Source organism: Prionailurus bengalensis, chromosome E2 (assembly GCF_016509475.1).
Source record: "Prionailurus bengalensis isolate Pbe53 chromosome E2, Fcat_Pben_1.1_paternal_pri, whole genome shotgun sequence".
NCBI classification, from domain to species: domain Eukaryota; kingdom Metazoa; phylum Chordata; class Mammalia; order Carnivora; family Felidae; genus Prionailurus; species Prionailurus bengalensis.
In genome coordinates this window covers 33,993,585-34,019,737 of record NC_057352.1, presented here as the reverse complement: position 1 = coordinate 34,019,737, position 26,153 = coordinate 33,993,585, and the positions used below count along the sequence as shown (strand labels likewise).

General features: G+C 43.2%; 1 protein-coding gene across 1 annotated transcript in view; it reads left to right on the top strand.

Annotated features, from left to right (window-relative positions):
• Positions 1-26,153, top strand: part of AMFR (autocrine motility factor receptor) — a 43,805-nt gene that overhangs the window by 12,454 nt on the left and 5,198 nt on the right. Inside the window, exons 3-12 of the mRNA XM_043599228.1 lie at positions 653-817; positions 2,099-2,251; positions 5,010-5,050; positions 5,215-5,347; positions 7,742-7,875; positions 8,746-8,856; positions 16,459-16,649; positions 18,907-19,010; positions 23,969-24,103; positions 25,805-25,888. Of these exons, the coding sequence (XP_043455163.1) occupies positions 653-817; positions 2,099-2,251; positions 5,010-5,050; positions 5,215-5,347; positions 7,742-7,875; positions 8,746-8,856; positions 16,459-16,649; positions 18,907-19,010; positions 23,969-24,103; positions 25,805-25,888 (1,251 nt within the window). The remainder of the gene's footprint in view (positions 1-652; positions 818-2,098; positions 2,252-5,009; positions 5,051-5,214; positions 5,348-7,741; positions 7,876-8,745; positions 8,857-16,458; positions 16,650-18,906; positions 19,011-23,968; positions 24,104-25,804; positions 25,889-26,153) is intronic.

Sequence of the window (26,153 nt, the reverse complement as noted above, 5' to 3'; positions counted from 1 at the left end):
AATCAAAAAGGTGTTAAAAAAAAAAAAAACCTAATCTTTTCTACTGTTTAAGAGTCCAAGAGAACAGAAGTATTAAAAATGATACTTGTAGGGGCGCCTGGGTGGCGCAGTCGGTTAAGCGTCCGACTTCAGCCAGGTCACGATCTCGCGGTCCGGGAGTTCGAGCCCCGCGTCAGGCTCTGGGCTGATGGCTCAGAGCCTGGAGCCTGTTTCCGATTCTGTGTCTCCCTCTCTCTCTGCCCCTCCCCCGTTCATGCTCTGTCTCTCTCTGTCCCAAAAATAAATAAACGTTGAATAAAAAAAATTAAAAAAAAAAATGATACTTGTAGCCTTCACCATTTTTTAAAATTTTGTGTTGGAAGTATATCATTCTTAATATACAAGGTACTAGACTAATATCACTCCCTTTTACTGGCTAAAATTTTATAACTGACAGGGTTACAATCCAGAGTCTACAAATTATTTTCTAGAAGCCTTAGCGTTATTCTTCAGAGGATTTATTTTTTTTCTTTACCTTATAATTTCTTGTGGAAAACATTAGAAAGCTGAATGTAGAATATTTTCTCCAGGGAGGCCAGTTTTTGTTATGTTAACTCCTTGTCAATCAGTTAGATGTAATAGTACTCACCTTTATAAATATTTTTCTTTTCAGCACCTCAAGGACAAGTTTTGGAATTTTATTTTCTACAAGTTCATTTTCATTTTTGGTGTGCTGAATGTCCAAACAGTGGAAGAGGTCGTCATGTGGTGCCTCTGGTTTGCTGGACTTGTATTTCTGCATCTGATGGTTCAGCTCTGCAAGGACCGGTTTGAATATGTGAGTTTTCAGCCATGCTCTTTGCTTGTTTAGTCACAGGTTTGCCAGGTTTGGATTGTGTAAGATGAATGAGCCATAAAGGGCATGTCCCACGGAGGTCTCCAGGCAAGGTTCCTTGATCAGGTAGCCACTGCCCGTTTCTTGAGGGACTTCTTGCAGCAGCCAAGAAATGTAGGAACATGTCTCCTCCCCTACCCAATAGCATATTATGTTACAGCCCATGTGGGGTCAGTTCACCTACACAAACTGTTTTGATCACAGCTCAAGGAAAGCTTAATATATAAACTGAAAACAAGCAGCTGTCTTCCAGATATTTTCTGTTCTAGTCTCCTTCCATTTTTTCCCTCTAATTCTTGGAGCTTTCCTACGGACTGGTTTATGCTGTTTCTACCCCTGGGCCAGGACTCAATTAGCTCTCTTGGCTTCCTGGGTCCCGGGAGAAGCGAATCCTTCTTTGGGTACAAGATCTGCCTCTCCACTTCAGAGCTGTGCAGGCAAACCCACACTCCTGAGGGCACCCAAACTAATGTCATGGGTCCTGGGGAAATCTCACCTACAGTTTTGCCCCTCAGCTAAACCCACTCTGGGGCCTTATTTGCCCCTGGTCCCTGAGGACCAGGTGGTCCTTGCACCTCTGTGTGAGTTCATCTCAGTCTGAAAGCCGTTAAGGGGTCAAGAACAGGAGCGCCCAACCTCCCTAACTGGTTTGTTATCTCCACCCTCCTGCTCAGAGTCCCAGCCCCAGCCTTTTGTTCCTGGCTGTGGCCTCTCCTTGTGTACTATTAACATAGCATTGTGATCGAGGCACTCTGCACCTGGATTACATTTCTGCTGTCCCAGCCCTAAACACTGTAGGAATGTTCTCCAAGTGAATTTTCAGGAGGAGGGCTCTACAACAAGATCCAGAAAGAAACACAACAGAACATGATGCAATCTGGAGTGCCGTTGAATGTTGAAAAAGAGAATGATATACCCTTGGAAAATTGCTTGGGGAGGCTTATAATCCCACTGGTAGGAGGATCCTGGAGAATTTGAGATAAAAATATAATGTATATTGTTACTTTCTGTAAATTAAGTGATACAGATCTCTTAAATATCAGCTCATACTCATATTTAGGTTGGTTGGAGAATTTTGACTGTCTGTTAGTGGGTTGCTTATGGCCACGCAGCTAAGCACAGATTCCTGAGCAAAGACACCAAGATTAACCTTGAGTTTCTCAGTGAAGCTTAACACTGAAGTGAAGAAGAATGAGCTTCCTTCTCCTGTTTTGTACATTTCAGCTCTCCTTTTCCCCCACCACACCCATGAGCAGCCATGGGCGAGTGCTGTCTCTGTTGATCGCGATGCTGCTTTCTTGCTGTGGATTAGCAGTTGTCTGCTGTGTCACAGGCTACACCCACGGGATGCATACACTGGCTTTCATGGCAGCAGAGGTAAGATGTGGATGCAGGTTTTTGCTCTGATCATATTCCAGTATACTTTCAAGGAAGCAAGAGGATCCTTGTCAGGTTATTTTCACTCATGCAGTGACTGATGGATAGTTGGTCTTTTGTTGTTAACAAGCATATTTTGAATTCCTTGCTTTTGTGTTGGATACTGATATTGAAGGGAAAAGTGTGTTACTTTATGTAATCCTTGCTACAACGTAATAAAGTAATTATTTTTGCCAACATTTTTATAGTGCCTATTGTATGCTGGGGATTGCTCTAAATACCTTATGTGTATTGACTCATTTTATTATTCCTGTTTATGAATGGGGAAACAGGCATAGAGGGTGTAGTGAACTGTTTAAGGTTCCAGAGCGGGCAGTGGTGACATCCAAGGTGCCATCCTTCCCTAGTAGGAAGGGCATTATTCCCCCTCAGATGTAATGAACACTGATTGGTGGTGATTAAAAAGGAAATACTCTATAATTGGGTTTTTTTTATATAGGACATAAATTATTTATTTACATAATATTTTACAGAATAACATAAATAAGTTCTTTTTTTATTTTGGAAGAATAATCTGAGATATTCATGTATATTTTAAATTTACTTTTTGAATATACCAGCTTTTTTCATTAGAAATAAAAATTTGGGGGGCTCCTGAGTGGTTTAGTTGGTTAAGCATCTGACTCTTGGTTTTGGCTAGGGTCATGATCTCACAGTTTGTGAGTCTGAGTCCCTCATCGGGCTCTATGCTGACAATACAGAGCCTTCTTGGGATTCTCCCTCCCTGTCTCTCTGTCCCTACCCTGCTGGTGTGTGCACGCATACTCTCTCTCTCTCTCAAAATAAATAAGCTTTAAAAAAAAAAAAGAAATTTTTTGGATGTCCTTATGTTCATTTGTTATATCTGCTTTTTTCCTCAGGCCAAGGGCAAAATACTTTTATCTTTACCATAATTGGTACTATTAATGAAAAAGAATGAAACAATAGATTGTTAAAGCTAATTAATATCAAAACACTAAGTTTGAGCCACTGTTTGGGAATTTGTTAGAATAGGGTTAAAGTTTATTAGAGTACCTGGCTGGGTCAGTTGGTAGAGTGTGTGACTCTTGATTAGGGTTGTGAGTTTGAGCCCCACGTTGGGGGTAGAGTTTACTTTAAAATATAAGTTAATAAATGAACAAATAAAAATTTTTTTTTGCTTAATAGCATTGATTTCAGAATATAATGTAGTATAAGTAAAATTAGGAAAGGAGCATTTAAGTATTTAGTAAAAACATTTGCAATTCTAGTTGAATAGTTTCTGCATGTGTATATTTCTCTTGAAAATATCTGTTTAAAAGTTTTTTTGCACTGATTTATGTTACTAATTTGCTTTAAATATATTTTATTATAAATCACCATTTGCATGATACTCTGGTTTTCTTGCATTTTTTTTTTTAAGAGAGGGAGTGTGTGTGTGTGTGTGTGTGTGTGTGTGTGTGTGGAGAGAGAGAGATAGAATGAGAATCTTAAGCAGGCTCCACGAGCATAGAGCCTGATGCAGGGCTTGATCTTAAAACCATGAGATCATGACCTGAGCCAAAATCAAGAGTCAGACACTTAATGAACTGAGACACCCTTTACTTTTAATATTAGGCCAAACTTTGGAAAAGGTATACTTAAAAATAAAGACATTTAAGTTAGGCCTATTGGATTATACTATAGTACATATTTTTATTTTATTTATTTTTAATTTTTTTAAATGTTTATTTTTGAGAGAGAGGGAGATAGAACGCGAGTAGGGGATGGGCAGAGAGAGAGGGAGACACAGAATCTGAAGCAGGGTCCAGGCTCCAAGCTGTCAGTACAGAGCCCAACGCGGGGCTCGAACCCATAAACCGTGAGATCATGACCTGAGCTGAAGTCAGATGCTCTACCGACTGAGCCACCCAAGCGCCCCTTATTTTAGTTCATTAGTATTGATTTTTTAAGGTAATTTATCATGTTACAGATTTCATGTTTTAAACTTAGTCATATTTTTATATTTATAGTATTTCTCTTTGTAAAATACTTTCTATTTATAAATTGGAATTTCCAGATCTCAAACAACGTAATAGTTCTATTCTGTCAGTTTAAGAGGACTTTTTTAAATATCAATTTCTGTGATACAAAGTTCTACAAAGGGCTTATTTTATTTTTTATTTCCTTCATTCTTCTGTGTGGGCAAAGGGAGCGCACAAAGTGTTATGTCGAGAGCAGGTACTTATCTCAGACTGTGGTACCTAAACTATGCTCGGGTATAGGGTCACCAGGTATTCAGACGCCCTTTGAGGTGACTGATGATGGTGACTTACTGCTGTATAAAATAGAAGTGATCGTCAGACCACTAGCATGAACCTCAAGATTGCAAAAGGCCTCCCCAGGAGATGGACAAGTGTAATTGGTTGTCACCTATTAACAGGAAAAGGCTTAATAAAAGTTGGGTTTCTAGGTCATGAAAGTATTCCGTGGAAATTTGAAGCAGATAAAAAATACTTGGTAAAACTGTAGTTGAAGCAGGTAAAAAATAGCTGTGCATGACATCCCCAGTCCTTACTTATCTTGTAACTGGAAGTTTGTACCTTCTGACCACGTTCGTCCAGTTCCCTAAATGTCCCTTGAATAAAGCTGCTTTTTAATTGAACTGAGAAATGCTTGTCTCTTATCTGTTTGTAAAAGTAAGTTTGGCCTGAGCAGTTACAAATTTTACTAAAAAGAAAAAATATACCTTTCTTTATAGTCTCTTCTTGTGACAGTGAGGACCGCTCATGTGATTTTACGGTGAGTAGAAATTTGGGAAGGAGGTGATCGAGGTCTATTCATACTGCTGATTTTAAGATATGACCTGAATGAAATCTATACAAATGTGATTGTACTATATCATGTTTAAGCCCAATTAAATTGTCACAGTAATTACTGAAAAAATTTTTCCCTGTTCATTGCAGATATGTAATTCACCTCTGGGACCTCAACCATGAAGGGACATGGGAAGGAAAAGGAACCTATGTCTATTACACAGATTTTGTCATGGAACTCACTCTCTTGTCCCTGGACCTCATGCATCATATTCACATGTTGGTAAGCTTCCTCAGAAGGAGCTCTAACAGAGAGCAAAGGTTTTTAGAAACAGAAGCCCTGGTTAGTTCATAGCAAATGCACCATTTGTGGATAAAGGATGTAAAGACCATAAAAATAAATGCAGCTGCGCCCCTCTGTGTTTCTGCCACTGGGTGGAAAGCAGTGGCGTGCCTCTCCGGCTGGAGCCCGGCCAGAGGAGGGGTTTGCTGTCCCTCTAGGACATTCGGTTAACTCCACTGACTAAGTCACTGAGAATTCTTCTAATATGAAATTAGAAAGTGTGCTACACACTGTTTCTATGACTTCTATGTAGCAGTTACTTTGTAGGGGATCATGGGAGCTCTTGCAGTGTTAGCTACTTCATGGATTCATAACTTTTCTGTCTTTACAATTAAAAAGAAAGCACCTGTACTTAATTCCTCCTACTTCGTTGTTTACATTTTACTTAGTGTGCAAGAAATTTGAAACTCTGTTTCAATGGTTAACACTTCAGTGATGGTGAGAATCAACGTATTTGGTGGGCAGTTGAATTATTATAAGCCTGTTAAAGTTGCATTTAAAAATTACTGGGTTAGACACAGGACATTTCTCTTTCTCTTTTCTTTTCTTTTTCGTGCTTGTACCATTTTATTTTTTTTTTTTTAAATACTTATTTTGAGAGAGAGAGAGCATGTGCTGCATGAGTGGGTGAGGGGCACAGAGAATCCCAAGCAGGCTCCACACACTGTCAGCACAGGGAATCTGACATGGGGCTGGATCTCAGGAACCGCAAGATCCTGATCTGAGCTGAAATCAAAGAGTTGGATGCTTAACTGACAGCCACCCAGGCACCCCAACACTGGACTTTTTTTTTTTTTTTTAATGTTTGTTTATTTTTGAGAGAGAGACACACACAATACAGGTCGGGGAGGGGCAGAGAGAGGGAGGGAGAGACAGAATCCATAGCAGGCTCCAGGCTCTGAGCCATCAGCACAGAGCCCAATGTGGGGCCTAAACCCATGAACCATGAGATCATGACCTAAGCCGAAGTCAGCCCCTCAACCTTCTGAGCCACCTAGGTGCCCTGACACAGAGTAGTTCTAAGTCTGATTTTTGAAAGTAACTTTGAAAACATATTAAAAAAAAAACCACGTATAGTTGTTTAAATCCCCTCGCCCCGAAACAAATACCCAAAGATAACTGTTAACGTTTTGTTTTTATATTCAGGTATATCCAGTCATAAATTGAGATCATATTTTAGACATGCAGTTCACTTTTGCTTTATTTTTAGCTAATGTATTTATCTCTATTGTCCTGTGCTAGCCACAGTTCTTTTTTTTTTAATTTTATTTATTTTTTAATTTTGAGACAGAGAGAGAACGTGAGAGCTGTGAGCAGTGGAGGGGTCAAGTGGGGGGCGCAGAGAGAGAAAGAGAGAGTCCTAAGCAGGCTCCGTGTTCAGCATGGAGCCCAGCGTGGGGCTTGACCCCACAACCCTGGGATCATGACCTGAGCCGAAATCAAGAGTCGGACACTTAATTGGCTGAGCCACCCAGGTGCCCCTAGCCACAGTTCTTCTAAACCATTTTAATGCCTTCAGTATAAAAATCCCATCATATAGATGCATGATGATTTAACTAACCTTCGTAATGGATGTTTAGATTGTATTCAGTTGTTTCCTATTTTACATCTTTACATAATTTTTTTTATCACATGTTAGTGTTTTTTAAAGTTTATTTATTGTTATTTATTTTGAGTGAGAGAGGGGGAGAGCGAGCGAGCAGGGGAGGGGCAGAGAGAATGGGAAAGAGAGAATTCCAAAGTGGCTCCAGGATGTCAGCTTGGAGCCCAGCACGGGGCTCGATCTTACCAACTGTGAGATCATGACCTGAGCTGAAATCAAGAGTCAATTGTTTAACTGGCTAAGCCACTCAGGCACCCCACATATGAGTTCTTTTAAGGTAGTTTTATCCTGCCTTTTTCACTTATTTTTCCATGTAATTATTCTTTAAAAAGATTATACATAAAATACAGTATAATGTTAATATATAACTTTATAATAAATGTAATTAGTGGCTCTATATTATTACATTATATGAACCTGTTTCCCTGCTGGACATTTTGCTCATTTCCTGGTTTTATTTTTTATAATTGCATGGATGGACATCTTTGTGCATAAAGCTTTTAAATTTCTGATTAGTACCTGAGAAAAGACAGCTGGTGGTAGAATGGCTAGGCCAAAGAGCACGTGCATTGTTTATGGTCGTGAGGTAAATATATGTGCTTGCTTCCCAAAAGATTGTTCTAGTTCAGCTTTTCCAACAGTAAGAGCTTCTGTTGCACGCCTTAACCTTTGTCACTAGCAAGTTCACATTCATTTTATGGTGTATTCTGTTCTCTTTCCTTCTTGTTCAGTTATTTGGCAACATCTGGTTATCCATGGCCAGCTTGGTCATCTTTATGCAGCTGCGTTACCTATTCCACGAAGTGCAGCGTCGGATCCGGCGACACAAGAACTACTTGCGTGTGGTTGGGAACATGGAAGCCAGGTGAGCGAGCCTGAGCTGATGTTGCCCAAGTGCACTCATTTTAGATCTTTCATAGTAACAGATCCCAGGTCACATGAGAACTGCTTTTGTAAGCTATTTACAGAATGGTGAGGGGAATAAGTGGAGGCTCTGGAAGACTGCTGGGTGTGGATCCCCACGTAGTTGCTGTGTGATTTGGGGGCAACTTAATTTAAATCTCTGTGCCTCAGTTGCTTCCTGTCTAGGGGTGATAGCAGAGCCTTCTTTTTGGAACTGTTGGGAGGGATCCGGGGATAATGCAGGTAACATACTTAGAACGGTTATGGGTATGTAGTAGCTACTCAATAAATATTAGGTGGTTCTTACTGTGTCCTTATTTTTCTCATCACTGTTATTAAGCAGAAGCTTCCTTGGGCTTCTGCCCTCTATTTTATGAAGTGGGTCTCACTTATTCCTTACTCATGTGTGTTTATGTATGTACACGCTCTTAACCTCACCAGAGGAGGGACTCACTCACCAACCTGAGGGTAAACCAAGCCTGACAATGTGAGATTAATGGGTATCCTTTTTGTGTCCAGGGGAACAGTTTGGCTGTTTGGGGGGTTTGCCTAGAATGTTCTCTCAGGTCATTTTTAGCTCATGTGTTATGTGGAAGGAATTAAGAGGAGCTGTTGTTAAGACAGAGTTAGTTTCTGTGTATAAGTTAGTTTCTTGCTTCAGTGGGCTGTGAAGAGAAAGCAGGTGTCATGTTCTTGATGGTCGGGAATGTTTTACGGAACAAGATGTCAGAAGGGGTAACTGGTGTCAGAAGGGCGAAGTTCGTGAAGTGGCGCTCTGTGAACGTGTGTGGAATTGACAGAGCTGTCTGCCAGGTGCATTCGTCTCTTACAGGTTTGCGGTTGCAACTCCAGAGGAGCTGGCTGTCAATAATGACGACTGTGCCATCTGCTGGGACTCCATGCAGGCCGCGAGGAAACTGCCCTGTGGACATCTTTTCCACAAGTAGGGACAGGTGTCCTATCCGGGGCATGTGGGTGTTTGTGCTCGGCTCACGACCAGTCCTAGCAGAGAGTGGGGATGTTACCTCAGACTGGTCGTGGAGTGAGTGGTGCGGGCTCCGGGGAGCTTTGGGAGGTTCTCCTCTGTCCCTCAGCCTCTTTCCTACACGGCAGGACTGTTCCCCACTCACAAGTCCGCCATCTTAATTTCTGGGTCTGCTAACTGTCTTCATGCTCCTTGTCAATTTAAGCTCTGAAGTAGAACAGATATGCCTGTTAAGATTTAAAAGAAAGGGATGGGGGTGGGGGAATCCTTGCTTTCAAACAGCTTCTGTGCTCCCTGGGGTAAGAGAATGTGTATTTTTACATTTTTCACATGCACAAAAGCAGCACCACAACAACACGCCAGCAAAGTGGGCTGAGTTGGGGACTGGACCAGAACCACCGAACAGTCCAGAAGAGCTGTGAGTGTATTATCAGGGATAACAACACAGGATCTTCAGAAAATCCTTAAGATTGCCCCAGTTCTGTATGGGGACAGGTTTGTTCCTCTCCCAGGGAGTGATCATTTTTGCATACTGGGAAAGTTTTCATCTTTATATCTTTAACCTTCCTTATTTTAGATTACCAAATTGTTTTTCTTTTCTTTTTTTAATATTGGAAGGGGTTTGGAGCTGGAGTATCAGTAACTGAACACATTTATTGATAGAATTTTTTGTGTGCTGGGTGCTGTGTCGGGGTCTGGGAGTGAAACAGCACAGACATGATCTCTGCTTTCATGCAGCTTGCAGCCTAATGGAGGAGATGAGCATGAATTAAGCAGGCACGTTTCTGAATGTATAATTATAAGTCGAGCTAAGTGCTCTAAGGGGAAGGAACATAGTTCTTTAGAGCTTGTAGCAAAGGAATCTGACTCAAGCCTGGATGAAGTGACTCTTGGTGATGAGTAGGAGTTGAGTCAGCAAAAGGAGAGAGATCCTCTAGACAGGGCAGAATGAGGTGTGTGGAAGGAATGGGAAGAGATTCTATATGCCCGGGGCTTAGATCATAAGGAGTGGCATTTGCTGATGCAGAAGAAGCAGGCAGAAGCTAGACCCTGCAGGGGCTTGAGGGCCAGTGGAAGAGGGGAGAAGTCATCGAAGGGTTTTAGGAGGGGTTGGGGATCAGATTTGCAGCCTAAGAAAATCAGGAGGACTAGTTAGTAATGGCCGCAGTGGTTCGGGTGTGTTTTGAGAGTAGCTTGGGCCACAGTGGTGGAAAAGGGTTGGGGAGCAGTGGACAGATCCATCGGATTGGCCGTGAGAAAGGAATAGAAGACTGGTCAGGGATTCTGGTTTTGTGGCTGTGCGGCTACATGTCTAGTGCTGCTGTCAGTTGAGATTGGAAGACCTGAGAATCCACACCTGTTTCTTCAAAGTTGCTGGGAGACAGTTGGGAAGAACTCCAAGAGTGTACGTCGGTCTAGAAGAAACGTAAAGCACAAGATTAGGTTAAGTTTCGGATTTACTTTTTTGATTAGGGCAAAATTCATACAGCATACAGTTAACCATCGTAAAGTGTGCAGTTCAGTGGCATTTAGTGCATTTCACCATGTTGTGCAACTGTCACTTCTTTCTAGTCTCACAACTTTTTCATCATCACAGAATAACACCTCATACTCGCTAAAGTAATCACTTGCCATTTCTCCTTTCTCCATCACTGGGCAGCCACTCATGTGCTGTCTGTGGATTTGCCTAGTATGGACAGTTCATAGGAAAGGAATCCTACGTTTTGTGACTGGCTTCCTTCACTGCGCAGAATGGTTTCAAATCCCAAGTTGCAGCAAATATCAGCACTTCATTCCCTTTTTTATGGCTGAATTAAAAAAATGATAATTTTATAATAATTAAGCAACTTACCCATTCACCGATTGTTGGGCTTTTGGGCTATTTCCACCGCTTGGCTGTTGCAGATGATGCTGTGATCAAATTTTTAAACAAGTATCTGAGTACCTGTTTTTAATCCTTTGGGGTATACACCTAAGAGTGCAATTCCTGGGTCATATGTATTTCTGTTTTTAACTTCTTGAAGAACCACCAAACTGTTCTCTACAGCAGCCACACCATTTTATATCCCACTGACAATGTGTGAGGGTTCTAATTTCTTCACGCCTTGTGTTTCACATTTATTTATTTTTCTATTTTATAGCTATCCTAGTGGGAAGTGGTATTTCATTGGGATTTTGATTTGCACTTCCTTAATGACCATCGATGTTAAACAGTGTGCTTGTTGGCTATTTGTATATCTTCTTTGGAAAATGTCAAGTCCTTGGCCCATTTTTGAATTGGGTTATTTGTCTTTTTGTTGATAAGTTGTAAGCGTTCTTTATAAATTCTGGATACTAAGCTTTCATCAGATACTATGATTTGCAAATATCTTCTCTCATTCTGTAGCTTTTCTTTTTAGGTTCTTGACAACGTCCTTTGATGCACACAGATTTTTCATTATTATGAATTCCAATGTACCTATTTTTTCTTTGGTTGCTGATACTTTTAGTGTCATGTCTAAGAATCCAGTGCCAAATCCGAGGTCATGAAGATTTACCCCTGTGTTTTCTTCTAGTAGTTTTATGGTGTTAGCTCTTATATTTAGGTCATTGATCCATTTTCAATTAGTTAAAAAAAAGTGTTTTTTTAATGTTTATTCATCTTTGAGAGAGAGATAGACAGAATGTGAGCGGGTAAGGGGCAAAGGGACAGGGAGACACAGAATGTGAAGCAGGCTCCAGGCTCTGAGCTGTCAGCACAGAGCCTGATACGGGTCTTGAACCCACAAACCATGAGATCATGACCTGAGCCAAAGTTGGACGCTTAACTGACTAAGCCACCCAGGCACCCCTTTTTCGAGTTAATTTTTGTACATGAAGTGAGGAAGGGATCTGACTTCATTATTTTGCATGTGGTTGTCCTGTAGTCTCAATACCATTTGTTGAATCTTGTTTTTATTGAATGGTCTTGGGACTCTTGTGGAAATCAGTTGGCCATAGATGTTTGGGTTTATTTCTGGACTCTCAATTCCAATGGCCTGCATGCCTGTCTTTATTTTAGTACTATGCTGTTTTGATTACTGTGAATTTGTAGTATGTTTTGAAACTGGGAAATGGTGAGTCCTCCAACTTTTTCTTATTTCATATTGTTTTGGCCGTTTGGGGCCCCTTGCAATTCTGTATGAATTTGAGAATCCATGTTTCCATTTCTGCACAAAATGCCATTGGAATTTAATAGGGATTGTTTTGAATCTGTAGATCACTTTGGGGAGTATTACTGTTATAAGAATATTAGGTGTTCCAAGCCATGAACATTCATGTCTTTCCTTTTATTTAGGTATTCTTTAATTTCTTTCAGCAATCCTTTCTAGTTTTTAGGGTCAAGTCTTTCATCTCCTTGGTTAAATTTATTCCTAGGTATTTTATGCTTTTGGATACTGCTGGAAATGGAATTGTTTTCTTTTTTTTAAATTTTTTTAAATATTTATTTTTGACAGAGAGAGAGAGAGAGAGAGAGAGAGAGAGAGAGAGCATGAGCGGGGGAGGGGCAGAGAGAGAGGGAGACACAGAATCCGAAGCAGGCTCCAGGCTCTGAGCTGTTAGCACAGAGCCTGATGCAGGGCTCGAACTCACAGACCATGGGATCATGACCTGAGCTGAAGTCAGACGCTCCGCTGACTGAGCCACCCAGGTGCCCCTGGAATTGTTTTCTTAATTTCCTGTTTGGATTATTTATTTCTGCTGTATAGAAGCATAACTGATTTTTACATATTGCTCTTATAACTGTGCAACTTCCTGAATTCGATGATTAGCTCTTTTGTAGTGTGTGTGTGTGTGTGTGTGTGTGTGTGTGTGTGTGTGTGTTGTTTTGGATTTTCTATAATAGGATCATATCATCTGTGAATAGAGCTGGTTTTACTTACTTTTTTTTATTATTTGGAAGTCTTTATTTCTTTTTCTTGCCTAATTGCTCTGGCTAGGACTTGCTGTACAATATTGAATAGTAGTGGTGAAAACAGGCATCCTTATCTTGTTCCTGAGCTTGGAGGAAAAGCTTTTCATCTTTCAGTATTGAGTGTGATATTACCTGTGGGTTTTCATGAATGTCTTTTATCATGTTAAGGGTGTTCTCTTCTGTTCCTAGTTTGCTGAGTATTTTTATCTTGAAAGAGTGGTTAGTTTTGGTAAGTGATTTTTCTGCCTCTATTGAGATTATCGTATGATTTTTTTTTTCTATTCTAGTGTATGTTATACAGATTCATTTTCTTATGTTCAACCACACTTGCATTCCTAGGATGAATCCCTCTTGTTCATGGTATCTAATCTTTTTAAATGTACTGTTGGTTTTGGTTCACTGGTATTTTGTTGAGGATTTTTGCATCTGTATTCATAAGAGATACTCTTGTGGTGTCTTTGTCTGGTTTTGGCATCAGGGTAATGCTGGCCTCATAGTGTGTGATAGGAAGTTTTCTCTCCTGTATTTTGGAAGATTTTGAATAGGATTGGGGTTCATTCTTGACGTATTTGGTAGAGTTCACCAGTGAAGCCGTCTGGTCCTGGGTTTTTCCTTTCTGGGAGATTTTTTGACTGAGTCAAGTCTCTTTACTTGTTTAAGTCTGTTGCAATTTTCTATTTCTCCTTGAGTCATTTTAGGTAGTTTCTTTGTTGGTAGGAATTTACCCATTTTATCTATATTCTCTAATTTGTTAGATTATAGTTATTTCTAGTATTCTGTTATAATCCTTACCATTTCTATAAGGTTGGTAATAACGTTCCTACTTTCATTTCTTTTTTTTCACACTTTCATTTTTTATTTTAATTATTTGCATTTTTTCTTAGTCCTGCTAAGAATTGTCAATTTTGTTGATTTTTTTTTTTTAAGAACCAGCTTTTGGTTTCATTGATTATTCCATTGTTTTTCTGTTCTCTATTTTCAGTTACCTATGCTCTAATATTTATTATTGCCTTCCTTCTTCTGGCTGTGGGTTTCTTTGCTCCTTTTCTAGTTCCATAAGACACAAAGTTAGGCTGTAGATTTGAAATCTTTTTTCTTTTTATGCATTTTTAGCTATAAAATTTGCCTCCGAGGCATTGCTTCTGTTGCATCCCATAAGTTTTGGTATGTTGCGTTTTTTATTTCATTTGTCTCAGTATTTTCTAACTGCACAAGGGTTAATTTTTAAAACACTCATCTGTCTTGGTTGAGTGAACAACACGTTAATAGGACCTCTTGGTTTGCCCTACTTTGTAGCTTTGGTTAATAGAATGGGAGTGGGATTGTGGAATGATAAGTTGTTTCATGCTGGTCTCAGCCTATCGATAATCAGTATTGGGGCTGCCCTGGCCCTTGTGGTTCATATTATAATAGCAAGACACCCTTAGCAATAACCATCAGGAAACTTTGGGGAAAAAAGATTTATAGGTACAGGTCTTAGAAAGCACATAGCACACCTGGGGCCACACAGTGAGGTTGTGGGTAGGATGAAAGTGTGGGGCTGGGGTTCTGCTTTTATTAGGGTGGAGGGTGGAGGCCTAGGGCTTCATGGGCTCATTCTTTCTTGGTGAATTTAAAAAATAAGAATATGACTTTAAAGCACAGGAAGAGAAGACGCAACCTGTCCACTTGATCAGTTTTCAAAATCAACCAAGACCTCTAAAACAAATTGGGGGGAGGGGAGGGGCTGGCTCTTTATTTAGTCATGTGGCTGGCATTGTGTGTATTCGAGATAGTCATCTTTGAAGTGAAGGCCTAGGCTGTCAAAACTTAAAGCAGGCACTTGCACTGCAAAAAGAAAAGCCGCTGTCCGGGCTTAACACTACAATAACCAAGGGCAGATTCATTTTAATCTGTGATAAAACTAAATGTCTAGATTCTAGCAGATTGTATAGCTAGATAATTTGTTTTGATAGAATAGGTCTTTGCAAGATTTCATTCAGAGTCCGACAAATATTCTGTCACATGGAAGTATCGAACTTAGATGGAGGAGAAATACTCTTTCAATAGAGTATTATTATAGTTACAGAAAAAAAATTACATATTTTTTTCTGAAGTTTGGTTTCTTTAGCTGTGAAAGTCTAGCCTTTTATTTTTAAAGCAACTGTGTCTAGTCCTCACCTTGGAGTTTTCAGGCTGTTATATTTAATGTGGGAGGTTTTTGCAGAATATGAAATTAGGTTTGCTTATGCAAAGTGTGTCACAATGTGGCATTATTGGAGGGTGCCCAGGATCTTAACATACTTTTGTAGTCCCACACAAGGCTCATTTTACTGGTGGTGTGATTTAAGGGTGTTCATTAGGGAAGTGGACTTGTGTTAATTACTTATCTACTTATTTACTCCTGAGAAAAGGAAACAAACTTTTAAAATATATAATCATTTATCTGGTTGAATTAAATGATCACAAACAAGTCCTTTATATATAGGTGATGTTTATTTCAAGTGTGATAATGTTGGCCGTACACACTCATTATTTTGTCACATTACTGTCATAAGCTCTTCTGGAGCAGAGAGAGTAAGAAATAGCTCCATCTTGGCCTCAGGGAGAATTTTGATACGTAAGTACTGATAGGTTGCCAGGGGCTCAGGGGATCATCACATTAGGGTGAGGCTCTCCTTCATAAATGTACCCATGTCCGCAGATACTACAAATGACACCAAGGAAGTGAGCACTTTTTATTCAGTCCCTCCTTGAACTCTTAGAAGAAAGATAATGTGTTACGGGATGGGGAGCCTTCTTGAAATCTTAGAAGAAAGGTAATATATTGTTATAAAATAGGAAGAAACCTTAGAGATCACATCATCCAACCTTCTTGGTTTTGTTAATATACTTCCCGTTAATGACAGCACAAGTAGTTATCCCATCTGGAATAATTAGGGCATTGTCATCTTCTGAGAAAGGGGGCAGAAGAAGCTTCCAGCCTTGTTGGGAGACCAGAGTATGAATAGCAGAGGGCTGGAGAAGCTGAGGTGGCAGGTGTAAGGGAGGGGTTGTAGGTAAGTGAGATGAGGATGGGAGTAAGGACTTGAGGGGTTGTGACGCTAGATGAGAAAGTGGTGGCATTGTGGACCAGTGCTCTCAGCAAATAATGGTCTTGGGAGTGAACTGGAAGGAGAAGAGCTTTAGTTAGAATGAGATCTTTGGAGTCAAAAGTTTGAAGAGAAGGCCAAGATTGTGACTGTGTTAGTGAGTGGCTAAAGTAGAGTGAGAACAGGTTACTGCAGTAGAAGATTCAAAGACATAAGAGGCTAGAGTGTTGGGTGATTCAGCCTCATGGATTTTGAAGTAGACAATGGAGTTGGAAAGGAAGATGACGGGCCATGTGATAGAGTCTTAACTGCAGACAGGTCATGACCAGGAGCTCGGTAGGTGACCACATATGTTGATGGATTAATGTTCACAGCAGAACACACTGGAAGCGTATGAGTAAAGAGGTAATGTCAACAGACGTTTCTCAACATTTAAATCTCACTATTGGTAAATAGAAGCTAAAGTTGCAACACATTTGCTACATTCGGAGTACTTCTGGTGAATTCTTACAAAAAATACTAAGGATATCTATCTTATTTTGGACTTTCCCATAGCTCCTGTCTTCGTTCCTGGCTAGAACAAGACACCTCCTGCCCAACATGCAGAATGTCTCTTAATATCGCTGACAATAACCGGGTCCGGGAGGACCATCAAGGAGAGAACTTGGATGAGAATTTGGTTCCTGTAGCAGCCGCCGAAGGCCGCCCTCGCTTAAACCAACACAATCACTTCTTCCACTTTGATGGTTAGTTTCAACCTCTAAAACCGTACCCACGGGGTTCTCCCCTGAGGGGATGCTGGTTTAATTATAAATTGCCCTGCCTAGGCCAATTTAATAGAAATATTTCCATCTCAGTTGAAAGTGTTCAGTAGGCATGGAGAGCACTGGAGAGTTACTCTGTGCCAGGCATTTGCTGGATTCTGTGTGAATATGGGGGCAGGGAGGAGGGGGAGAAAGAGGAGGAATGAATACTGACTCAGCCAGGCCTGTGAGGACCACACTTAATGATAGTTAACCATTGCTGATAATTTATTACATCAGTGTAGTACTTATGCAGGAGCATTGAGTAGACTTTGCAGTGAGTACCAGAAGCAGAATCAGAGCTAGAGCCTTTTCTTTGTTCACAAAATATGAATATTCTGCCCCTTAGCAGTTTTGCAAGGAGTCGTAGTAAAAACCCCACTTAAAATTCTGAAGCCATGGGCTGCACACCGGGGGCTGGTTGATCATCCTTCTTTAATTCATGTTGCAGTGAGCTGTTGTGGATTCTTATCACTTCTAATACCACTGAGTTCCATGAATTAATATTTGTTACCATGAAATAGGTATCCTTGGGATTTTGTTAGGAGGAGTGTTCTTTTTTTTTTAAATATAATTTATTGTCAAATTGGTTTCCATACAACACCCAATGCTTATCCCAACAAGTGCCCTCCTCCATGCCCATCACCCACTTTCCCCTCTCTCCCACCCCCCATCAACCCTTAGTTTGTTCTCTGTATTTAAGAGTCTCTTATGGCTTGCCTTCCTCCCTCTCTGTTTGTGACTATTTTTTCCCCTTCCCCTCCCCCATGGTCTTCTGTTAAAATTCTCAAGATCCACATACGAGTGAAAACATACGGTATCTTTCTCTGACTGACTTATTTCACTTAGCATAATACCCTCCAGTTCCATCCACGTGGCTGCAAATGGCCAGATTTCATTCTTTCTCATTGCCAAGTAGTATCGCATTGTATATATAAACTACATCTTCTTTATCTGTTCATCAGTTGATGGACATTTAACCTCTTTCCATAATTTGGCTATTGTTGAAAGTGCTGCTGTAAACATTGGGGTACTTGTGTCCCTATGCGTCATCACAGGAGGAGTGCTGTTTTGATCTGATTTGAGTTGCCAGGGGGTGGAGCATTATGGGAGCCATGGTGTGTTGATGAGACCCCTCATAGGAGGATGAAGGGCAGTAGAGTCTGGTCTCCGAGACTAGGAGGTGAGGACGCGTGGCTGGCTGGGCCACGGGTGCCGGAGGGCTGAGAGGCAGCTGCTTTGTTGGCTGTCGATTAAGGCCTCTACCAGGTAGGACTTTGGAAATACGCTAGCAGATCTTGCACGTGGGGCCCAGCTGTATAATCTGTTACCTTATGAATTTGTACTAAAAACTTAGTCAAAATAGAAAAGTCAACTTTGTTTCTCCCTGGGAAGTACATGAAATAAGAACCTAGTTTTTTAACAGGCACATTTTGTTGGGCGGGACCTCGAGACAGCCATTGAACTTGTTTTTATATTCCATGCCTCGGTGCTTCTTTGTGAAGGAAAGCAAAATAACTCCTAAACAGGTAGCTTGATTAACCAATACTTGGAGCTTTAGCTTAGGGTCCCCCCTTTTCTTGGGGAAATGGCAGAAGCCGCCGACTTCTTGGCTCCACACACAAGCCTGTGTTGTCGAACTCTTTGAAAAGAATTTCGAATCGAATCAGAAAACCAAGGTCTTTAAATCAGATGATGCGATAGAAAATACCTTATGAAAATAATTGTGAAAATGATGTCTCCACGTGGGTGGTATTTGTGTACGGTGTGACAGGAGCACAAGCCCCTCTCTCGTAGCAGCTGTAGAGCCTTAAAGCCTTCCTTCTGTGCCAGGTGGAGAACAGATTGACCTGTGGATCCAGGGCGTCTGGAAAGCAGGAGGGCCTAGTGGTGAAGGATTCTGGAACCTGACTGTCTGGTTGCAGATCCACCATAATTGTGTGATGTTGGGCAAGTTACCTGACTTCTGAGTGCCCTCAGGACAAAAGACCACGAGAACTGAGTTTTCTCTGAGAAGAGTGAAACGGGTATAAAAGTAGCGATGATCCAATGAGCTGATCTGTGTGAAACCCTTGGTACAAAAGGCCTGGCACACAGTAAGCCGTCAGTGGAACGAGCTGGGGTCCCCGAGCGGCTGACCCCAGACTGGACCACACAGGGGGCGAGATCTCTAACTTGTGCTGGGTTCTCTTTGTCTTAGGGTCCCGGATCGCAAGTTGGCTGCCGAGTTTCTCCGTCGAGGTGATGCACACCACCAACATCCTAGGAATTACACAGGCGAGCAACTCCCAGCTGAATGCGATGGTAAGGACCGCCGTGCTTCATGGTGGTTGGTGATCAGGGAGGGGCTGGACGCTGTGCACTGTGTGCTTCACTCTGGCCAAATAGCAGGATTTTCAGGGGCGTGTGACGTAGTAGCTGGGACAACTTCAGTTCATGTGTTTTCAAATTTGAAACTGCTTTGGAAACCAGCTTCCATTTTAGATGTGTGGCAGATCATCTGTGTTTCTGAGCCCCGCCGGGTTCGCTGTGTTGTGATCTAGGCCAATCTTGGGATGCTCCTTGATGCTAACCAAAAATATTTAGAGACTTAGTGACTGGACAGAATGATGGGCCTTTTATTAAAAGTTGTATGAGACCTGCTAAATGTGTTTTCCTGACCCTGTCCCCTTCCCTCCCCCCAAATAAGTAAATACACGTGTGCACGCACGCACACGCACACACACACGTCTGTGGGTATGCACATATATCTATATGCCTTGAGATATGGAGGCACACATACTGTTAGCTCAAGGATACTGTTCAAATATTCTTTGTGTTTCTCTGAAGCTTTGTCATACGGCGGGTATTTTTGTTTTAGAGAATCGTGTTGTGTCGTTATCACTGCAATTTAGTGTTCATTGTGATGATGAATGCAGGACTCTTAAAATGCTAACTGCCTTAGTCCTGCTTAGATAGCGCTGCTGGCTGACCTGGGTAAGCCTGGTCAGTACTTCAGAGAGGCACTGGTTCATTTGTTCATTCATTCCTTTATCTTCATGTATTTACTTGACAAATCTGTACTGAAAGCCCACTCCTGCGACGGGCATGATGCAGTGTAAACGGTTGCATAGCACCTGCCAGGCAAACCAGGTAGATGTGGGCCCCACTCCCAGGAAGTGTAGATTTTAGCCGGGGAGACTGGTTATAAACACAAACAAGATCATTGCTGATGGCAGTGAGTGCTCTGAGGGCAGTAAGGCCGGCAATGCGGCAGAGGTGGAGGTAAGAGCTATTTTAGCGGAGGTGTCTGAGTAGTTCTTTCCGAGGGGCTGATACTTGATCTGAGACAAGAAGGATGAGAAAGGCAGTTGGGAGAAAAAGAGGCAGCGGAACGGACAGGTTCAAAGGTCATGAGGTGAGAAAGCCCTGGGGGCACAGCGGTCATTGTGGTTGGAGCCTAGTGAGTCAGAGACCAAGATTGTGATGCACGCTGATTTTGCAGAGCCGGGTCATGGCAGGGGTTAGTAGGCCACAGCTCGGTGTAGATCTTATTGTGAAAGTATTGGAAGGTTGTTCAAGGCCTTTTTCCTCCCACAGGGGACTGACAGGACATTTAACAGAATGATTTGCTTCTGAGAGACTGGGTTATAGAGGGGCAGGGATGGAAGCAGCGAGCCCAGTTAGGGGGCTGTGCAATAATGCAGGGGAAAAAAAGAGTGGTTTGGACCAGGGTGTTGGCAGTAAGAATGAAAAGAAGGGGCGGCTTGAAGACACTTTGGGATGATGCGCCGACAGGACTGGACGACACTTTGCTTTGGGTGAGCAGATGATCGGCCCGCGTACCGAGATGGGCGGAAGCAGGACTGAGGACGGGGCTTCGGCCTTCCTTCCGGCCAGAGGTGAGCCATCCGCATGGAGATGCCACGTAGGCATCTGGACCTCGCCGAAGAGGTCAGGCTGGAGGTGGACACTTGGGAGTTCTCGGTCTGTAGGTGCTCCTCGAGGCGGGGAGCAGGTCTCTTCCTGGGAGAGGATGCGGCTCACGATGAGGAGAGGACTCCGGGCCGAGGGCTGGCAGAGAGGGAGGAGCCACATGGTGACCTAGGAGGAGGGAGACCGGGAGAAGGTGCAAGGCGAGCACGTGGGGATTCTTAGAAGGTGAGGTCGGAGGAGGACGTGTTGGATTCGGCAGAATGGAGGCGGTTGGTTAACTGCAGAGGAACAGGCGGCTTCCATGGCCCGAGGGATGGGATCTTCCCGGTAGATTGGGAAATGAGTGGGCACTGAAGAAACAGACCGGGGCTGGCAGCGTGTTGTAAAAGTGGGCGGAGCGGTAGAAGTGGTAGCTCGCGAGGATTATGGTGTCAGGGGAGCTTTTGGCTTTTTTAAGATTTCTTTTTTGAAGGTTTTTGAGCAGGTCCTTTCTGCACAAGTTCCAGAAGCTCTAGAGGAGGATCCAGGGAAGTCATGCTCTCTCATCCTTTGGTCTATCCACCCAGTCCCCGGCCCAGGAACAGCTGCGGAATCACAGTTTGTCTCTCTGAGCCTGGCTTATTTCACTTGCCACAGTGTCCTCCGAGTCCATCCGTGTTGTAGCGGGGGTCAGAGTTTCTTCTTAGGCCGAATGGTGTTCCGTCGTGTGTGGAGACCACACACACGTTGCTTACGTGACTCTCCACCGACGGCCGCTTGGATTGCTTCCGCCTTTGGGCTCTTGTGCGTCATGCTGCAGTGGGCATGGCTGTACGAGTTCTGTTCTCTGGTCTCACTTCTTTTGAGTACCCGTGGGTCTTTTGTAAAGATAGATGTGGTAGCCTGCTTGGGGTGCAAATGGGAATGATCACTAGAGAGGGAGAGACGGAAAGTGCGGTGCACACAGGGAAGTAAAGATGGAAGAGGAAGACGGGAAGCTGGAGGGTGGGGTCAGGAGAGAGGCATTCGCCTCTGTTAGGAGGGCAGACGGAGGCAGCTCCAGCGCTTCGTTGAGACGTGGTTTAAGTAGAAGGCCTGGCTCATGATAACCAAGAGGCAGAAGCAGCCTGAGTGTCTGCCAGGTGAATGGATGAATGGATTCCAGAAGTGTGGCACATGCATACAGTGGAATATTAGCCAGCCTTAGAAAAGCAGGAGATTCCATCACGTGCCCCAACATGAATGAACCTCCGGGACGTTACACTAAATGAAATAAGACCATCACAGAAAGACAAACACTGCAGGATTCCACTCAGATGAGGTCTCTAAATTAGTCTCACTCTTAGAAATTAGAATGGGGGTTGCCAAGGGCCAGTGGGGAGGGCGATGGGGAGTTGCTCCTCAGGGTTTCAGTTTTGCAAGATGGCAGAGTTCTAGAATCTGTCGCACGGTCATGTGCATATGGTTCGCCCTACCGTACACTTAAAAATGGTTAGGATGGTTATATGTTTTTGACCATAGTAATAACAGAAAAAGTCCTGGGTTCCTGCTGCCTCTTGCTTCCTCAGGGAAGTGCTCGGCCACGTCAGCCGTGTGTGTGAGTGACGACCTAATGGACACAGATGGTCTGCAGTGTGGCGGCCTAATGCGGCCACCCACAGGCTTGTGTCAGGCTCTGTGTGTGGACTTTAGGGTCTGGCAGCTGTTGAAGTCCTGCAGGTGGATCACCTCGCCTGCTCCCTAAAAAAATCAGAATCACGGGCGCATAACCCTCTAGGAATAAGAATTATTCTTGGAGTTGGTGTGTTTAGCATTCTCTGATAGTCCCCGGTTGGTCTTTCTCTAGCTCCATGATGGATTGGAATAGCCTATTCTTAACATAATTAGTTTACTAGAACCATACATTTTTTATAAAGATCCAATATTTAATTCACTGGATTTTCTGGAAGAACAGCTTTGGTCTGGTAAAATGAATCTCAGGGAAATGAGGGGGAAGCTGTTGAAGAATGGAGAAGAATGTTACCTGATTGTCTAGGTTTTTATGGACTCTTCTTCACTTAGTGTTCATTTGACCCTGGGGCGGGGGGAATGATCAGCTCCCGTTCATAGAAACCCTGAGGGGACCCAGAAGTGCGGGGCTATTGGTCCCGCTGCTGGGCTCTGCCTGTATAGCCCTCCCACCCCAGTGAGACACTAAGCGAAGCTTTGTGCGTGTTTCAGCCTGGTCTTTGCTCTCAAGGCCCTGATGTTGGACACCTTCTCCTTCTGCAGTTACAGTGCTGTGCTCCTGAGGAGCTAATACCCCAGTGGTAGACTTCCTTATGCCTCGAAAGCAATCACATTTTTCCTGCTCTTTTGTTCTTTTGATCATTGGGGCTTTTCCACAATAAAACCATGAACATAAGCATTGTACATTCTCATAAGCATATGTACATTGTACATAAGTATGTACATTCATTTAATGTACATACCTGAAAAATAAAATCTGGGCCTTGGATGCAAGTATGGGTGGTAGTGTGCTGGGAGACCTGTGCCATCTTCCCCTAGACACAGACTGCTGCTCAGAGCCCCGCCCACGTGGACTCTGAGACATTTCTAGAGGGCGGTTTGAAACCTACAGCTCTAGTGTTATGAATTTACATTCTTTATAATCTTTTTTTTTTCTGATGGTGGTGTAATAATTTACATCGGGTAGATTCACCCTTCGTAGTATCCGATTCTGTGTATTTTGTCAAATTCATACGGTTGTGTGGCCACCACCATACTCAAGGTATAGAAGAGTTCCATCTACCCCGCCCCAGATTCCATTGTGCCCATTTGTAAAATTGCTTCCTCTCCCCACCTTCAATCTCTGGCAACCACTTACCAGTTTTCTGTCCCTTTAATTTTGCCTCTTCTAGAATGTCATGTAAATGGAATTACACAGTGCATAGCCTTTGAGCCAGGCTCTTTCACTTAGCCTAATGCATTGGAATTTCATCCATGCGGGTGTGGTATCAGAAATTTGTTCCTTTTCGGCATTATTCTTTAAGGGGAACACATTTTTTTTACCTGAATTATACTGAGCTTTAAAATGAACACTTTTTAAAATTGGGATATTCTAATTGAACCTGTTTCGGGATCCAGCTGGATTTCCATGCTCTTTTTATTTTGAAATCGAGGCTGTTCCCAGCTACCTGTTTGGCATCCTAGGAAAATGCTAGAATGAGTGAGGTTTGATGGGGATCTGCAGAATAGAGGGGCGCCTTGCCTGTGTTTTCAAGGCGGAATGCCGAGTTCAGTGCTCAGAGCTTGCCGTACGCCATGACCCCAAGGAGTCACTGTTGAAGGTGAACGTTTCCAAGGCTTCCATATTTGTATTCCTGCAGGCTCATCAGATTCAAGAAATGTTTCCCCAGGTGCCATACCACCTGGTGCTGCAGGACCTCCAGCTGACACGCTCGGTAGAAATAACAACGGACAACATTTTAGAAGGACGGATTCAAGTACCTTTTCCCACACAGGTACACTGGGGTTTTATGCATGAAAAGTGGATTCTGTCTTCACAGAGATTTAATCCTGTAGTTTAACTCTTTAGTTACTTAACTGAATATCACTCATGATTTGATGAAGGGTCTCTACGAATGTCCTCACTTTCCAAAGTTTGAGGGTAGACCCATCAAAGAGGCTCAGATCCTCAGACAAGGACAAGTGTATTTGGGTAATTTTTTGTACAGATGCACACCTCACATCAGCCTGCCCTTGCCAGTCCAGGAGGTCACAACCTTGGTTCCTCTGGGACGAGGATTGGCAACCTTTCTCTGTAAAGGGCAGATAGGCGTAGGCTTTGTGAGCCACGTGGCTCCTGTTGTCGCATCTCAGCTGTGGCTGCTGTAGCACTGACAGTGTGTGAATGGATGTGCGTGACCGTGTTCTAGGAAAAACTTATCCATAAAAGTAGGTGGAGGGTGGATTTGGCTGCAGGCCAAAGCTGACCCCCAGCTCTAGGAGGTAATGCCCTCTGTCCCCGGTTGGCTTTGCACATTGGTGGGATTTTTTTCATTAGCTGTAATAGCTATGATACTTCTGTTTTTAAAAGGTCACATTTCCTGGCCCATTATATAACCTGTTTGATGGGCACAAGAACTATTAACATTTGATTTATTTACTCTCATTTTTATTATTGGAATAGAGTTGACATACAATGTTATATTAGTTTCAGATGTATACTAGCGATTTGACGCAATGTTAACATTTCAAAACAAGGTTCCTGGCAGGACCAGGGGATAGATACATGACCAAGAGTCATTTAACAAGAAATTATTCAACTTCCTGTATAAGACTATGTAGAAATCTATTAATAAAATCCAAAAATTTGAGAATCTTTCAAGAGAGAATGAGCCTAGAGCGTGGAGTCGAATGGGCTGACATTAGACTTGCCTTATCTGTCCTTCCCTATTTGACCTGGCTTTTGGCTTTGGATTATCCAGCAGCAGAGCCTGGGACAAGGATTCGAGTGCCAGTGGTTCGTCTGGGAAGGTTGCAGGAAACAGGCAGCAGGTGGGGCTGTGAGATGGCGGTGCGGGGAAGGCGGCCAGTAAGGGTTTGTTACCCGGCAGGTTACTGTCATGGATGCCTAGAGCTTGATCCCACTGGGGCCTCCCGAGTGGCAGTGAGGAGGGGCATTCATATGCCACTTCCCGTCAGCTGCTGGTTGACTGGGGCTCAGAGTGACCTTGTGCAGCCAGAGTGAGCTCTCAGGCAATGAATTACAGAAACTGGCCGGCCCACACTGACGTGGCAGGACCTGCAGGGAGATGGGCAGGGCCCCAGAGCATCTGTGGCCGTGGCCAAGATCTCAGACTGGCTAAAAATGAGAAGAACGACAGTACCTATTTCATAGGGTGTTAAGATAAACGAGATGGTCACGTTGAGTTTCTGCAAGCGTTCAGTCAGTGTTACCTGCTGTCGATCTGTCACCGTCCAGTCACTGTCACTGAGGAGAAACTGAATGCGGTGCCAGTGGATGACTCAGACTCACACTCAGGCTCCCTTGTCTTCTCTTCGATCTTAGTAGCATCTTCATTTCTTTGCTGCTGCAGACTCTGTCAAAGCCCAGACAGCGTTGGGGACCAGAGCTCCCTCTGCACCCCGGGATTTCTCCGGCCCTGTTCCATAAGCCCCTGAGCAGCTCTGTACGGTCTGTGGTGCTTTTTCTCTTGCAGCGCTCAGATGGCATCAGGCCTGCACTGAACAGTCCTGTAGAAAGGCCAAACGGAGACCAGGAGGAGGGAGAAGCTTCTGTGCAGGTAAGGTGTGCAAGGGTGGGGTGTGTGTGTGTGTGAGAGAGAGAGAGAGAGAGAGAGAGAGAGTGAGTATGGGACTGGGGGCAGTCTTGTAGTGCCCGGCAGTGGTCTTCAGTCCTGCCTTTGATGTGCATGAGGCCTCAGGGGTGTCAGAGAAGGCGTTGTGCCACATTGTTCCGGTATGTCAGGTTAGCAAACCCGGCTGTGCCCACGCCCTGGCCTGCATTTCCACCTAGGGCCTGCCACCGCCTGCTCACTGGGCATTATC